Raw genomic sequence first — 15920 nt, forward strand, 5'->3', positions numbered from 1 at the left:
CCTATAGGATAGCCGGGTCCTAGAAAAGGTCTCTAGTAACCTTAAACTAGTATACTACCTTATTATAAATATCGTAACGATTCTAGTCTAGAGCGCTAGTCGTACTTACTTTAAGCTCTAGATACCGTTTATAGAATAGTTAAGCCTAATTCTTACTAGGAGGACTACTTAGCCTATCCGCCGGAGCCCGCCGGCGTATAAGACTAAAAGCTATCGGACCTATATACTTTACTCGAACTAGGTAACTAAGAGTATCCTAGTACGCTAGGAACTTAACTATAGCTCTCTCTTCCTATAGGTATAGATATTATTAGCTTTAGGCTTTCTCTTAAATCGACCGTCGACCGCGTATACGATACTAGAGAGTAGTTCGGGGTATATTACTACGATCTACGCGTATACGAAATAAGATAGGCTAATCGGCGGAATTGTATTCTACTAGTACCTAACTAGCCCTATCTATATTAGCCGACGGTATAGTATTAGAATATAGGAGGAATAGAAGGAGTTAGGAAAGGAGGGTAGCTATAGGTACCTACGAGATATACCTAAGAATAGATTAGGAATAATAAAACGCGCTATAGAGACTTCTAGAATCCGACTTATTACGTCTAAAAGAAATCTAAAGAGATCTAAAAGAAGGAAAGCGTCTAGAGATAATATCTATTATTTTAGTATATTACTAGCGGCGAGCTAATCTACCCTAAATAATAATACGTGCTAAAGGTACTCCTCTATCGGAGAAACTCTCGGATCGGACGCTCTACGTTAAAAAAGGACTTCAGACTTCGTAAGTAAATCTATTAGTAGCTGAAGTTTCGTCTTAGTACGCCGATATCTAATAATAAGCCTCTACCTATAACCGATAAGGGGTAAAGCGAATAATAAACGATTAGTAGGGGTAACGGATTAATCGATAGCAAAGTAAGGACTGCTACTATTATGTAACGCGACAATCTATAGATGTAGAAATAGTTAAAGACTGTTACGGCAGCAGAGACATACTTATATGCACACTTAGGAGAATATGAGGGGTTTCAGAACGAGAACGTGGCTCGCTACAGCGGGTAGCTCGTGACGTGGGGATGGACGTTACTTGCAATGAGAGAAAGAACTTTGTAATGACACTTGGAAAAGCACACAACAATCAGGGGATTGGGTCTCTGCAACATGTTCTTTGTCTTTGAAACTGCTCTACTCCTACCTTTCGTCACATTGGCAGACGCAGCCAAGCCTCCCAATCATCCACCTCACTGCTCAAACTCGGAGCCCTCGTCGTCCTCCTCAGCGTACTTCTTCCGCTTGGCCGGACGGCTGTCCCCATCCTGTTCATCGTCGTCTTCAAGCCCCTCGAAATTCTCCAGCGCAGTCGCATAGTTCACTTGCTTTCTCATGCGCCGGCGACAAGTGGGAGGTCTAGCTGGTGGGGTGACAAAGTCATCGTCTTCTTCGAACTTGGCATCGGCATCAGGGGATTCTTCGCGCTTGACGACAGCCTTTTCTTCTTCTTCTCCCTTCATGCGTGAAGCCTTTCGTTTCTTCGAAGCAGGCGGGCCCTCACCTCCACCCGTGCCTCCAGGAATGCCGTTGCTAGACCGCATGCGATGGTAGCGATCCATCTCTGCCTTGCGATCCAGCCCATCACGCTTGCAGATGTGCTGCAGCGCCAAAGTCCAGCGCTTCGTGATTGACGAAGCTGTAACATTCTTCGGCTCGTCAGGATCCACCCTTGCGTAAAGCGCGTTGATTCTTTCGTGCAGCTCAGAGTTGGAGTGAGCAGGGACCAGGCGAAGCATGAGCGTGCCGACGATGTCGTCTGGGTGAACACTGCCTGAGAGGATCTCCTCGTCGGTGAGGTGCTGAAAGTGATGGGCGTTGTCCTGCTTGGTTTGAGCGCCTGACCAGTTGTGCCGAGGTGGAATGTCGTGAGCTGAAGGCGCGGTCGTGGGAAATGAGGGTAGAGAGGCCGTCTTGCGTGGACGGCCACGCTGCTTGCGCTTTGGTGGTGACAAGGCGCCAATGCTGGTGTTTCGGTAGCTGGGGCCTGATCGATCGAAGTTCTGGTGTTGCTTGGGGAAGAGGAAGGTATCCGAGACAGAACTAGAAGATGTCTGACCGGTATCTTGAGTGCCTTGGCGTTCGACAAAGGCGCGCCACGACTCTGTCCAACCATCGGGACTGGAATAGTCGCCAATGCATTCGCGGAAAAGCCAAACGGTGTGAGCAGCCTCGGCACCTTCCTTGGTTTGGAAGATTTGCACTGTGAACTCATCGAAGATGGTCTTCGAGACGATTCCGAGCTGGTAGCTGGTTCCATGCGAGTGGTCATGATACTTCTCCATCACGCGAAGAAAACCTAGCAGGAAGTCCACTTTGCCCTTGAACGGTGGACTGCCAAAGTTCTGCACGCTCTCTGCAGGGTCGATCAAGAAGTCGGCAGGTGTGATACCAAAGGCTCCGCGCTCGTACCATGTCATCTCATCCAGCGTGAAGCGTCCTCTGCCAGTGTCCACCATTTCAGGGTCGGCAATCGCACCGGTGACCTGAAGGTGCTTCAGGGATGCAACAAAGGCTTCTTGAAAACCTTGAACGTTGCTTTCGACCATCAAGTGCTCAAAGTCGATTGCTTTGCGCAGTTGGTTGACCGCTTGCGCGGTGCCTGACACGGCTGCGAACTGTGGCAGCGCGTTGCCAAATAGGCCTTCAAGCAGCTGCGGACCAGCAGGCAGCTCATTTCCGGGGAGCAGTGGCTCAAAGTGGGCGTCCGAGAGCGTGAGAAGAGCAGGATCGATGGGCATAGAAGGCGGCGGCGGAGTGAAACTAAATTGTGTTGGGTAAGGAGACCGGCGCATGGTCGGTACTGACGCCATAGGCGTTGGAGGTGGCCGCGGTTGGAAGTTAGGCGGCTGGTAGGTGGGCATCAATCTAGCCGGATATGGGTTGTTGTATACCACACTCGGTGCTGGATAGCTGTTGCGCTCAAAAGTCGGGGCGAGGTTGGAACTGTAGCGTGGCGTGGGTGCAAGATGGGGGCTTTGGTAGGTCTCGGCCTGATTTGTCGGTGTCATCGTGGTGGATGTAGCGGTCGGAATGCCCTGTTCGTGCGCGTCTTCGTCTGAGTGAAAGCTGCTGTCGAAGTCGAAATCGAAGAACGATGAAGAGGACATGGCTGTTGGTGGGTTGTGGTAGTAGTTGCGACCGTCCATGTTCGTGTTGGATGTTGCAATGATGTTGTGCAAGTTTTAAACGTCAGAAAAGCTCTTATAGACGGCGCAGCCAATAGAAGAAGAGGCGCGCAGTCTAAAACACACAATAGCGACGGTTCAGGCGAAACACTGACTCTTAAGTGGAACATGTGATTGCTGGTGAAGACAAACGCATTGTCTTGCGAGTGAATGATCTCACACGGCTGTTGCCTCAACGACAAAACAGGGGTGTCAGTGTTGACAGGAGGAAACAAAGGAAGATCGTATCTCACAAATCTTCCACCTTCCATGCTTCTTATTAACGTGTCCCAAAGACGAAATGCTTCCAATTCGATCCAAGCTGTTTGACACCGTCTTCCAGCTTCCATCCCTTGACATGGCAGATCTTGTGTACTGCCTCTTCCAAGTACGAGTCCATGCGATTGCCAGCGGTATGTAGGTCGCTTTCGACGACAATCCGGTCATTAGGCACAGCTTTAACCGCGGTTTCTACCTTGCCATCTCCAGTCTCTGACCAGGCATTGATGGTGGTGCTGAAGCTGAAGAAAATGTCACAGGGAATACTTGGTGTAATGTACTGCTTGACCGTCTCTGCAGGTCCGGAGAACGAATGTAAGCATATTCGCGGCGGGTACGGTTTGGATCCAGCAGACTCATTGCCCTCATCTCCAGCTTCAGGTGCATCTGCGTGTGCCTTGGCGATAGCTTCTGCTCGCTTCTTGTCTTTCTTTGATACAACCTTTCTTTCATGGCCTTTCCAAGTCTGTGAGACAGTCTCATAAACAATGCCGTGGGCTTGAACCCCGTGAACTGAGACAGCACGTTGCATCTCTCCAGCAAGGGCCAGCTGTGCCAACAAGACCTTTTTCTGATGGTCCATGCTGACTCGGTAGGGACTCAGTCGTCTACCTTCCCGACCGCCAGGGGTCAAGACATCGTCTCGCTCCTCCGCTTGTCCCGGTAACCATGTCTCAGGTATCCGAAACGAGCGATCCAGTCCCACCTCACCGACCAACGCCAGTGGATATCGCTCAAGGTACTTTCGAGTCTGTCCGATAAAATGGCCGAATGGGCGTGGATCAGGAAGAGCCTGGAGGAAGTCGTGGTCTTCGGACTTGGGCGTCAAGACACTTTGGTAATGGGCTGCTTTCTGCTCCCAATTCAATGCACTGGCACCAGCATATTCATTCTCGTCGAACATCTGATGGGAGAACCAGGGATGCCAACCAAATGCGGGCAGGACTTTGTGCTCCTCACTGTAGCCAAGAATAAGCACCACGTAGTCTGCCAAGAAGCGATACTATACCTTTTTGTCAACATACCTCCATCCCATATCTTCAACAGCCATATCCGCTTCGGTGACTCCATATTGGTCTGCAGCTTGGGCCACGAGTTCCTGATCCTGGGCTCGGGTGGCCATCGCCGTCAGAACCTTGGCTCGCATGCTCGGAATCGACTGGAGACTCGAGAGGGTGTCGGTGGGATGGCAGTGGGCATCAAATACACCCAGATGCCACGGAAAGTCATCGTTGCTTTCTTCGCCGGCCATGATGGTTGAATATTCGATGGTGATCAGTGAAAGGAGAGCCTTCCGACGAGGTGAGGTCAATTTTGAGTTCACTGGCTTGGCGTCTCCGCTCGCCACCTCCGCAATCTCCACAACAACACCAAACCTCACTCCATCCTCCTTGCCACATCTCTTCCGATACTTCTTGCCATATCTGCCTTGCAGGCTTGCCTGGAAAGCTCTATACTTTACTCTATCCTCAAAATGTGATCATGTACCTCTCCCGCGGACAGCTCCGCATCGATTCCGCCACGATGCTCCAGCTTGTGTTGTCGCTACTCGGATTGATCATTATTGCCCCCGTGGCCATCCCCATTGCTATAGCAATCTTGGGAATATCGTTCTTCTGCCTTGCAGTCACAGTGGTGGCCATTAGCTTGGCAATCAGCTGGGACATGTTCAAAAATTCCATCTGGATACTCGCAAACACTGCCATCGACTCTACGCCTTTCTTGCTTGAGCGAGAGCAGAACACGGCCCACGAATACCTCAATCTCTTCTTTGGCTATGCTCGCGATTGTCATAAACCAGAACGAGCGACGCCGACTCCACATCCCACCACACCTCTGAAGCCGCATCTTGCGAATGGCATGACCTCTCAAGAATGGATGAGCCGGAATGCTAGTATCGCCTCACTCACGACATGCACAGCTAGAGATCTTGAAAATGCGGACTCTTGGATCAATGATGAAGACGATTGCGAGGCACTGTACATGGCACGCAGGAGCTCCATTGTGCAGCCCAGTTTCGATGCCCCCGTATATGACACTCCACGAAGCAGAAGAGCCAGCAAGGCAGGATCTCCAGAAGCGTCAAGACCTCCGAGCAGAGCACCGACACCATCGACATACACTGGCTTTGCGGACAGCATGCGCCCACCTAGCAGGAATGGTTCTGGTTTCTTCAATAGCAGTCCGGTGACACCGCTACGAGGCTACTCTGCGACTTCCGCGACCGAATTCCAATATTTCCAGATCCAACCAACGAGTCCGATATCTTTGCACGGCAGACGGCCTTCGTGGTCACCTATGATGCATCGAAGGAACAATCAGTCTACGACTAGCTTTGGAAGTGTACCGGAGGAGATGACGGAAGAGAGGACGGATGGAGGCATGGACGAAATAAAATCATGAGCGATGAATACTTAACGGTCACTGGCGTTGTTTCGATGGGGATTTTGCTAATGTACAGAAGTTTCGGTGGCGGCTCTGCGGTACGTCCAACAATTTGTATTGGAACAATGTAAAACCGACTTCATCCACCTCCTCGATGTGCCCTGTCCTGCTCACTACTTCTCACTCTCCGGATCTTCTGCTGGTATCCAACCGGCGGAACGACTTGATGCTGTCACCTTGACTTGCTCTCCATCGCTTTCTGCTGTCGTGGAGCTCTCCTCATCGGCTCGCTCAGCCACTCCGACGAACGCATCCTCATCCCTTGCTCTGATACCCATTCCAGGCACTGGTCTCGAACGTGGACCTCGACTGCGGCCGCGGCGCTTCCAGGAGTCGCTGTCGGTGGACGGATCCTCCACAGACACTCGACGACCTCTGGCGGTGCGTCTTCCGCGCTCAACACTCTCTTGCTGTGATGATAGCTCTGACAAGCTGCTTTGGGCCTCGTACACCTCGCTGTCATCTCCTGGCACGCTCGTCTCTGCTGGCGGTAGCGAAGCACCCCTCATCAGCCCGCGCTCCTTCTCTTCTGGCCTGCTTCCCTCCACTGACGGCGACAACCGTGCCATCGGCGGTGGCTGCGACTGGCTGAGGCGCTCGAGGTAGCTGGGTGGTTTGCATTGCCAAGGTGCATTCTCTCCTTCCAATCGCCGCTCCTTCCCGGTGAAACTTCTCGGTGGTAAAGCGAGCGTCGCGCGACTCTTTGCACGCTTTGTACTCTGGTGAGCCCTGTCCATCTTGCTGGTCTCCCGAGCAAGCTCCGTGTTTCCTTAAGTATCTGGTGAGGTTACGGTGATGGTGGGACACACCGCTTGACCGTCTGGCTTCTTGAGTGTGCACTTGTACTTCGTTTCCGTCTTCTGCTCGAGGGGTGCGAATGGTTCTGGAAAGCGGAAGGGCGAGCGGAATCCTGCCATGCGTTTGCTTCTGCGAGTGTTGGACGGCCGCCTCTGCAACTTGGTCTTGCGGCGCGAAGGGGGAAGCTCAACGCAGACGATGGCTAATACCACGCACACTAGAATTGCGGTGCCGACGACGGTCATGCATGCGCCGATTTGCAGTAGCGAAATCAATGCTGATTGCTGTTGAAGTCGTGCATGGCACGCTGAGGTCGAAGTCGAAGTCGAAGTCGGAGTCGGAAGGCGTGCTAGTATAAGGTTCGCTAGCGGCGCCAAGAGAGTGAATGAATGTTCGCTTCGGTGCACTTCGGCACTGCAGCAAACACTGCCACTCCAGGGAAGCTTTAGATACTTTTTCATGCGCAAGCCGAGTCACAATTGCTTTGTTCCACGACACCTCTTTGGTCGGTCTTTGTTGCAACAACACTCGAACAACAAAGGCTATCCGCAGGCAACCTCCCGTCCCTTGTTGTGCTGACTTCACGACACTACACACGACTCAAAGCTCGAGTCTTAGCAGATTCGACTACACCAGCAACCTTCGGCCGTCGTCCTCGACCGACAGACACTCGTACCCCTACACAGCTACATGCTCGACGACAACAGTCACTTGCTCGGTCTTCTCTCAGCTAAAAGCCCCTGAGTATCACTTCGATTCGTTCGAATAGGCGCAGACGTGCGCTACAGCATTGCGCGACAGTAAGCACTCACGGCGACACGAACGCCACCTGTGCAAGGGCGTCAGAGACTAAAGCGGTCAGACATCAAGCACCACCGTCAACATGGATCGCGGTCGTAATGTCGACGGCCCTCCAACCCATTTCCGCTGGCGAGGCATCCGTTTGCGCTTCCCTTCACGTATCAACCAGCCAGCCAACCGTCGGACTACCCAAGATGAGAACGGCACGATTGGATAAGAGACTCTTGCCAACGGATCTCTCATCGAGGCTCCTCGCAGCAATCCGGTCGCCGCATTGCGGACACAGCGTCATTCGGCTGGTATAGCTTCAGACTCGACATCTGAATCTCCTACTCAAGCCTCACGTCTCGAACGACTTGAAGCCCCAGGCATCTTCAACGGCACCCTCAGAACTCCTCTACTCGATCCTAATGGTCTACCAGAATACCCTCTATCATCACCAGCGTCTTCGCAGAACACGCCAGGTCATCATCAAGATCTCTCCACGGACAGCCGCAACCCACTTGCTCGCCCGATCTCTCTATTCGACACCTACCAAGCTTCCGCTCTGCGTTATCAGGAGACTGGCTCGACGAGCAGACCAAGTGATCGCGTGAGACCAGCTCTCGGTCCCTTCGTTGGCCTCCGCCCTGGAGCTATCGACCGAGACATCTCTATCCCTGAGTACAGCACAGATCCATCCAATCTGGAGACTCCTCGACAGTTTGGCGACTATGCTTTGCAGGGCAACGACGCAGAGGGCAGCGCTCAGCATGCTCAGCCAGGAGGTCGCCTCACCCACCTCCACATGGACTCGGATCCAAACATCAGCCATCGTCCAAAGGCGCTTGCACATCTCATTGCTGACGCTGACCGCGAGCGTACCCTCGTCGAGCTGACCGCCGCAGAGCAGCAACAGCTCCGCCACGACCTAGGACCGGACTATCCATCACCAGAGGACCTCGAAAACACAGAGCATGCAAACGCCATGCTACGCACCCTAGGCCGACTCCGCGCTCTTTCCCGCTTCGCACACGACACCCGCGATCGCCTCACAAACGATACCGCCCTACAGCAGAGAGTCTCGGATCTATTCGCGAACATCATGGGTGAAGCTCCTCGGCGTCGTCGGCCTCGACCTCGCATCATCACGCTCCCAACTTGTCAGGCTGAAGAGGGCAGCGAACAGTGTGCGATCTGCTGGGAGCCAACGGAGGGTATGGAGGTTTCGGACACGGCTTGCGGACACTCGTTTCATACGGAGTGCATGAATGAGTGGCGGGAGGACAACGCGAACCCAACGTGTCCGATGTGTCGAGGTGCTCTGGGTTGAGAAGGGACAACAGCGCCACGGCTGTATTCTGGAAGGCGAGCTGAATTGATTGGTTGGGTTTCTTGGGCTTTGCGTTGTTTGGCGTGCTTTAAACATCCGACTACTTGGAGTTATGGCGTTCGAGATTGGTTGGTACATCGCATTGGTTTCATGGCAGGCAGGAACGACGGAAAGCGTGGTGAAGAGGGAGTATGGACATGGAAAGACGGAATGAAAGCATGGAGGGCGATCAACGGCACGGTAGTATGAGATGATCAACACATTCAGAAAAGGCCTTCAGTCGTTCCTATTTGATTCTTGCTGTGTTTCCTGTCGCGTAGATGACTAGTCACGTTTGACGTTTGCCGTAGTGATACTGGTAGGCCTCTTACTAGCCTTCAATGTATAGTCTTCCAACCTAGAACGATAGGAAGCTGCTGTAGAGAGGCTACTTTCATGCAGCCGGCCTGAATGGCCTCGAGTCCAAAGTTTGTGCAAATCTCAATGTCCCAGTACAAAGAACACCAGGTTTCAATGCCGTTATGCTTGCTATACACAATGCAAGAGCATCCCAGAGCACCTTTGCAGGCTCCCTACAGCTTAGTCCTTCCCGGAATCCATGCACGCCTCCGAGCTCGTGATTCTTGTGCCTTACAGATGGTGAAGATCTAGCCGCTTGTCCAACAACCGCACCTCTGGATTATTCTGAGCCAATGGCAGTTTGCTGCACGTTATTCTTCTGCGCACAGACTGCCGCTTCATGGTTGATTCTAAGCGAGCACACGCAGAGGGCTGGACTACTTAAAGCGCTTCGATTTCCACTTTCTACTCTTCCTCCTCCATCAAACTTGTACACAACACTCCGTGAGTGCAGCGCTCCTCCTCTCCTTTCCTTGCTCAATGGTATTGAAGCTGACTTCCTAATCCGGCAGTTACTATAGCGCCTTGGCATTGCCTAGTCATTCACTCAAGCTATACAACACAACATTCACATTCTTCCCACAACACATAAGACAAAGCAGTAAGTCTCACATAACGCATAACACATCTGTACATAATACTAATACCGCCTTAAAGAGATGTCTTCTCCCTCCAGCTTCGCCGTCTCTCCCGCTTGCGCTCCCACCAACGCCACTTTCACACTCAAACTCACCGACTCGACCCATCTCCACACGCAAACCATCTCCATGGCAAGTCTCTCAACTGAGCTCTCCATGAATACCATGGCCCGCCTCGGCAGCGTCGACACCGAGAGCGATGCCGCCGCTCATTCCTCCTGCCCGCCCGACTTCTCCGGCCATCTCGTCCTGGTCTTCTGGTGTGATGAACCCACCATCTACAGCGCCAATCTCACCTCGACTGGATACTCCCTCTCTCCCGCCAAGCTTGGCGCTACATTCGACGCGACCTTGCCACCAATCCTCATCGACCCACGCAACCTCGAAGTCTCGCGCATTGACTTCGCCACTGGCACGATCTCTCCCGACGCTGCGCCCGAGGCCACTGATGGCACATCAAAGACCTCACACAAGACCGCGAGCAGCACGATCACGCACTCGGGCGGTGGCGGCAGTGGCAGTGGCAGTGGCAAAGGCCAAAAGTCGGGAGGAGACCAGGGCGCGGATGGCAGCCCTCGCAAGCGCGACAGGAATGTTCGCACCGGGCGTGGGTACAACAACGGCATCACCACCGCCGTTGACGGCTTTTGTGAACTCCCGCAGATGGTGATCACTGCGGTAGAGTTCCTCACCTTCTTCCCGCATCACACCCAGTGGCCGACTGTTCTCTTCCGCCTGTACCGCAACGGGTGGTCCACAGGCTCAATGGCCAAGTCGATGCTGCACGCGAGAGGTAACCTCGACCGAGCAGAGTGGGACCGCCGACAGGCCGCTCTCCGTCACCAGCTTCGAACCGCAACGATCAACAGGTACGGTACTGGCTCGGTCCCCTCTGACATGCGGCGAAATGGCCATGTCGACCTGCAGCCTTTCTCACAGCACTCGAGTGGCAACAACGTCGACCTATACGACGTGAGGAACCCAATCGAGCCAAGCGGAGACGTGTACGAGCCTCCACGAGGCAAGAACACCCTCAACGACCCGGCAACCCTGCAGAATGTGATCAACGGGATTGTCAACTGGCCAACAGGGCAAGACGCTGGGCAGCTCACGCAGGCGCTCCAGTATGCGCAGGCAAATGGCCTGCTCCACCAGACGACGAGAGACCTGCCCAACCTCGTACTGCAGCAGGGCTTTGTGGTGAAGACTGACGCCAACACCATGCAGTACGATCTGCGAGGTGTTGAGCGGTTGAACAACGCTGTGGCCAACCCATGAGTTGACTGAGATTGTTCGGAGGGCGCGAAGAGCGAGTCATGGCTTCTTTCCTTTGTATTCAGCGATGGCGCTCGGTTTGAATTTGAGATACCCCACGGCGATGATGAGTTTGTTTTGCTTTTCACCATGATGCTCCGCTGTTCTGCTTCAGATCGAGATAAAAATGCCAAAGATGGCTTCAAACCCAAAATACCTCTCAATTTTCAATTCCCTAATCTATAATAGTCATCAATCTTGGTATCATCAGAATCCACCGTCAATGTCCATGCCATCTCTGAATCCATAAGTCGTCCATCCATCCATGACACATTACATCAATCATAAAGTCATCTAGAATCAAAATGCTTGGTCCCCATGCCAAAGCCCCGCCAGTATCTCCATCTCTTACGAAGTCCCAACAATAACCGTGAAAAGCTTGGGATCCGGACTCGCCACAAGTCCAGACTGATCCTCCTGATCACTCGGCGCAACATCATCATACGAGAAAGCATATCCTCGTCCCCCGACTTCGATCTGATGAACAAGCTGGCTGTACCAGTTCCTCGGCCGGGAGTCCGCCGGGCGTTGAGAGTCATTGACATAGTACTTGCTCGGCGGCAAGCTGGGCTGGACGTTGCCGCCGGGAACGAGGAGGGTTGCTCGGTTGAAAGCTGCACAGAGGCGGGGAACGACGGCGAGGTGGACGGCGTTGTCGCCTTGTTGGATGGAGAAGGGACCGGTGTTGCAGCCGAAGATGTCGCGGTTGTTGGGTTTGGCGTAGCCTCGATTGTCGCCGGCACACTGCAGCTTATCGCCTTTCGTGCGGCAGGTGACGTTACCGGGGCTGGATTGGGTGTTGATGATGAGGTCGTTGGTGCTGTAGTGATTCCAGACGTCGTCGACGTATTTGGCGAAGTATGTTCCGAAGGGGTTTTGCCCGCCTGCAGGCAAGTTTGAAGGTGAGAGAACCCGGATGAGCTTCTTGGCGGAGTTATAGACGCAGAGTTGATCCCAGCCTCGTCCGTCTTTCTTCTTCTGAGCTTTCAGCTGGTCGCAGAGCACTTCAGCAGCGTTTGCTGGAGTGCCGGCGATGGACTGCGTGGTGCCGTTGTTGTCCTTTAGCTTGATGCCCAACGGGAGGCCGACGAAGTCGACAGCGGTAATGTCGGCGTAGATTCCGAGCTGCGAGTTCCAGGTCAACTCTGCAAAGGCATAGTTGACTTCAGCACTTGGGTCGTTTTGGTTGGCAGCTGAAGGCTGCACAAGACCTGGTCCGTTCGGCGTGGCTACAACGAAGAATTGCAGTCCGCCGACAGCGATCCAGATCCTCCCGCTGATGAGATATCCAGGCAAAGTAAGTGGAAGAGTCGAGTTTGGTTTTCCGAGCGGAATGGCAACACTGTCATCGACTGGTTGAGGCGTAGAAGAGGAAGTCGTTGGGTATACCCATTGACCACTCTTTCCCAGCATGACCAATGCACCCTTCGTGTCAAGGCCTGAGATATACACTTTGATGTTATTGCTGTTCCACTTGTTGACGATGTTGATTGGAAGGTTACTAGAGGCGGCCAGTCGGATTGTTGTCAAGTCCGTATCATTGGAGGCTGTACTGTTCGTGGCATGGATGTTCGTTGATGAGTCCGACGATGCATTGTTTGCGTTGTGCCATGTGGTTGAGTTGAGCGTATTCTCTTTCCTAATCCAGATGTCTTCCTTCTTGAGTCCATCGTGGACTATGATAGGCGTGGAGGATGCGAGCTCAAACAACGGTAGTAGAAGAGCGAGCCGGAATGGATTTGATAAATGCATTGTTAGTAATGTGTTTTGCATGGAGGCAAGGATTCAGTATACTGACGAGTACTCAGTTCTGGTATCACAGCATGCGCCCTTCTTTATACTTGATGTTGGAGTCGAGAGCTGGTTGTGGTTGGTGAAATGGCAGGTCTAAAGTTGACTGTGCAAAGTACGAGGGACGTTGGTGGTAAAGAAGTGGCGTGCACACCAGACTGAACGACCAAATTTTGAAAAGAGAACAGCAGGCAAGCAAAGGTGCGGTCAGCTTTTGAACGCTGGGCCTACCCTTCTATTATTTCCAAGAATGTCGCCACTTCCGATGCGGACAGCCAGGAGGTCTTGCGGTGCTTCGTCTCTGCGATTGAGATCGAGATCATGAATACGACAATCGTGGAAGGCCAAGGATAGAGGCACGAAAGAGTGAAAACTTCAGCCATTCAAGCCGATGCAGAAAGCCCTTGGCTGGCCAGGAAAGGTAACAAAACAAACAGACTGAACCACTGCACGCATGGCAGCCTCGTCGGATCGAAGGAATCGTGGGTACCGCTGTGACTCGCAGTCCTGGGCGAACGCTGCGTTCTGGAGCAAGATCCTGCGGGTGTTCGCCGGCCTGGCGACCACGCGGCGGCGCCATGGCGGGTGGAAGTACTGGAACGATGAGAGAACTTCAACACCACCACAGCCACGAAAATCTCACAAGGTACGGGCTGATCCAAGTGGGCTGGCGCAGAGTCTTGGCTAATGGGCAATTCGGAGCAGGGTCGCCAGAAAACAGCCATCATATGCATTCGGAGTCTCATCCGCATGCTCTCGATGTTTTTTCTCCATCAATCAGGCCAAGTCGAGAGGGCGCTGCTATTATCCGGCCAAAGTCGCCTACAGCCCGAGTTTGAAGCTTCTCAAGTTTCCTTCTTTGTTGAAAGAGAACGAAATCGCTTTGTCTTCGTGGTCCATGTGTGCGAATTGCGTCAGATTGGCTGGCACGCTGTCGGAAAAGTGATCGGTACTGAGGCGAGGAAATTCTGCCACGAGCCATGGCTGGCATGCTGGCGACCGTTGCGTTCCACTTCCAGGATTTAGAGTTTGATACGCCAGCACGCGTTCATTACGCAAAATGCCATGCTGTCGTTATTGTCAAGATGCGAACCACGGGAGGTTGCCATCGAACGCGTCACAGCGCGACTGCTGATCGGAAGGAAATGATGCCCAGCTCGTTGTTCTGCTTCTCATGTTCCGTTGTCGTGACGACCGACGCCGAGAAATCTCGATGATCCTGCAGCTATCAGAGTACGAAGTCCATGGGTCGATGAGATTCACTGAGACGAGTTCTGCCGGACACGACTAGGTATCCGTAGCAGTGGTGAGAGAAGAGGAGACGGGAATAAAGATGAGAGAAGGAAGGTTGGAGATGCAAAACAACATTGAAAGAGGTGAGTGGCGCTCTGACCACCTCGTATTCCGGCTAATTCAGTAGCCGGATCGGATACATCCCGGACGTGTCTCAGTTCTTTCTTCCTTTCCCAGCTCATCCCTTCATCATCATCACATCGTCGAGAAGCGGATTGTCGACAGCAATGCTCATCGACCAAATGCCTTTACCTCTATGGTTCGAAGCCATGAAATTGTTTTCCAACCCATTCCTTGATGGCTGAACGCCTGGGAAAGATAAGCCAAGAACTATTTCGAGTGCATCGAGCATCAGATCATTTCGGATCTTGGGGGACGGACTGCTCTTCACGGAAATGCTCATTAGTGAAGTCTTCGCTGGGAAGTTGGAACACACAATGGCTACTCGGTCGAGACTGGTCTTCCGGACCTGAGCTGATGGAGGATGACCCCACTTGGTGCGGAGAGGAGCGAACGCGATTGTGTCCACGTTTCTGCAATGTTCTCTGAACCCGATCCAGCCCCGGAACATCAACAGAAGGCGAGAAAAGCAACTGCCAAAGGCCTTAATATAAAGGGGCGTACACATCGAGACGCCTACGTTTGATCCGCCTTGACTAGAGACAGAGACATCACAACTCCTTCCAGGTCATCGACTTCGCAGCCAGAAGACCACCTTTCAAGCACGATACAGACCGAAAATGCCTGAACTCGAGGTACCGGGAGCAACACTCCACTATCAAGTGGCTGGACAAGGCCCTCTACTGCTCACCATCTCTGGCGCAAATGGGAGCTTCGAAATTTGGCAATCACTCACTCAGTTTCTGAAAGACTCTTTCACCGTGGTGTCATACGACAGACGAGGCTTCTCTCGTAGTCTCCTCAGCGGAGCTCAAGACTACGAGCACAGGCTGGATCGAGACGCGGACGATGCGGCGGCACTGATAAAGCACTTCTCTCCTGACCAGCCAGTCACCGTCCTGGGGAGTTCTTCTGGCGCCATCGTCACTTTGCGACTGCTCCAACGACATTCGGACATCATCAAAGTGGCTGTTGCTCACGAGCCACCGGCAGCGCAATTCAACCCTGATTACCCGGAGATCAAGAAAAGTATCGAGTCCATTTATGATACCTACCGCCGCTCCGGTGTTCCTCCAGCCGCCGAGGAGTTCTGCGACTTCACCATGCTTGGTGAGGAGAGAGCAGGCTTCCAACGAGCGTTTGATCCACGGTCTGGACCTTACGTCTTCAGCAACGTCAACTACTGGTTTGAAAGGGAGTTCCGGTACCCGTTCACCGAGTTTACGCCTGAGATGTTTGAGCCGCATAAGTCGAAGTTGCTGCCAGTGAATGCGCAAGAGACGAACAAGAAGGCTTTCCATTTCAGGGCAAATGAGAATTTGACGAAGGCGTTGGGCCTGCCTCTGCCGTTGTTCACGGGCGGGCATATCGGGTATGCATCGCATCCTGAGCAATTCTCGAAAGATTTCTTAGCGGCGTTGAAGGAGAAGCAGAGCGCTTGAGACATCGACAGAACGACAGAGAATGGTACGAGCGCTTCGCAGCTATCAAGTCATGCTTCATTTT

General features: G+C 52.9%; 8 protein-coding genes across 8 annotated transcripts; 4 read left to right on the plus strand and 4 right to left on the minus strand.

The window, feature by feature from the left end:
- Nucleotides 1-1250: 1250 nt before the first annotated feature.
- M409DRAFT_28758 (uncharacterized protein) lies at nt 1251-3206 on the minus strand (the record flags this gene model as incomplete). The annotated part of the gene is made up of 1 exon (XM_033809167.1): nt 1251-3206. The coding sequence occupies one exon, from the start codon at nt 3204-3206 to the stop codon at nt 1251-1253; it is 1956 nt and encodes a 651-aa protein (XP_033661767.1).
- A 298-nt stretch (nt 3207-3504) lies between these two features.
- Nucleotides 3505-4755, minus strand: M409DRAFT_28759 (uncharacterized protein; the record flags this gene model as incomplete). Its single annotated transcript, XM_033809168.1, has 2 exons — nt 3505-4462; nt 4529-4755. The coding sequence occupies 2 exons, from the start codon at nt 4753-4755 to the stop codon at nt 3505-3507; spliced, it is 1185 nt and encodes a 394-aa protein (XP_033661768.1).
- A 230-nt stretch (nt 4756-4985) lies between these two features.
- On the plus strand, nt 4986-5906 carry M409DRAFT_28760 (uncharacterized protein; the record flags this gene model as incomplete). Its single annotated transcript, XM_033809169.1, has 1 exon — nt 4986-5906. One exon carries the CDS (start codon nt 4986-4988, stop codon nt 5904-5906), a length of 921 nt encoding a protein of 306 aa, XP_033661769.1.
- A 155-nt stretch (nt 5907-6061) lies between these two features.
- M409DRAFT_28761 (uncharacterized protein) lies at nt 6062-6685 on the minus strand (the record flags this gene model as incomplete). The annotated part of the gene is made up of 1 exon (XM_033809170.1): nt 6062-6685. The coding sequence occupies one exon, from the start codon at nt 6683-6685 to the stop codon at nt 6062-6064; it is 624 nt and encodes a 207-aa protein (XP_033661770.1).
- A 944-nt stretch (nt 6686-7629) lies between these two features.
- Nucleotides 7630-8859, plus strand: M409DRAFT_28762 (uncharacterized protein; the record flags this gene model as incomplete). Its single annotated transcript, XM_033809171.1, has 2 exons — nt 7630-7705; nt 7766-8859. 2 exons carry the CDS (start codon nt 7630-7632, stop codon nt 8857-8859), a joined length of 1170 nt encoding a protein of 389 aa, XP_033661771.1.
- Nucleotides 8860-10061: 1202 nt separating this feature from the next.
- Nucleotides 10062-11174, plus strand: M409DRAFT_28763 (uncharacterized protein; the record flags this gene model as incomplete). Its single annotated transcript, XM_033809172.1, has 1 exon — nt 10062-11174. One exon carries the CDS (start codon nt 10062-10064, stop codon nt 11172-11174), a length of 1113 nt encoding a protein of 370 aa, XP_033661772.1.
- Nucleotides 11175-11558: 384 nt separating this feature from the next.
- Nucleotides 11559-12822, minus strand: M409DRAFT_70179 (glycoside hydrolase family 64 protein; the record flags this gene model as incomplete). The annotated part of the gene is made up of 2 exons (XM_033818612.1): nt 11559-12711; nt 12764-12822. The coding sequence occupies 2 exons, from the start codon at nt 12820-12822 to the stop codon at nt 11559-11561; spliced, it is 1212 nt and encodes a 403-aa protein (XP_033661773.1).
- Nucleotides 12823-15034: 2212 nt separating this feature from the next.
- M409DRAFT_28765 (uncharacterized protein) lies at nt 15035-15856 on the plus strand (the record flags this gene model as incomplete). Its single annotated transcript, XM_033809173.1, has 1 exon — nt 15035-15856. The coding sequence occupies one exon, from the start codon at nt 15035-15037 to the stop codon at nt 15854-15856; it is 822 nt and encodes a 273-aa protein (XP_033661774.1).
- Between the last annotated feature and the right edge of the window lie 64 nt (nt 15857-15920).

This window comes from Zasmidium cellare, assembly GCF_010093935.1.
Source record: "Zasmidium cellare ATCC 36951 unplaced genomic scaffold M409scaffold_45, whole genome shotgun sequence".
NCBI classification, from domain to species: Eukaryota; Fungi; Ascomycota; class Dothideomycetes; order Mycosphaerellales; family Mycosphaerellaceae; genus Zasmidium; species Zasmidium cellare.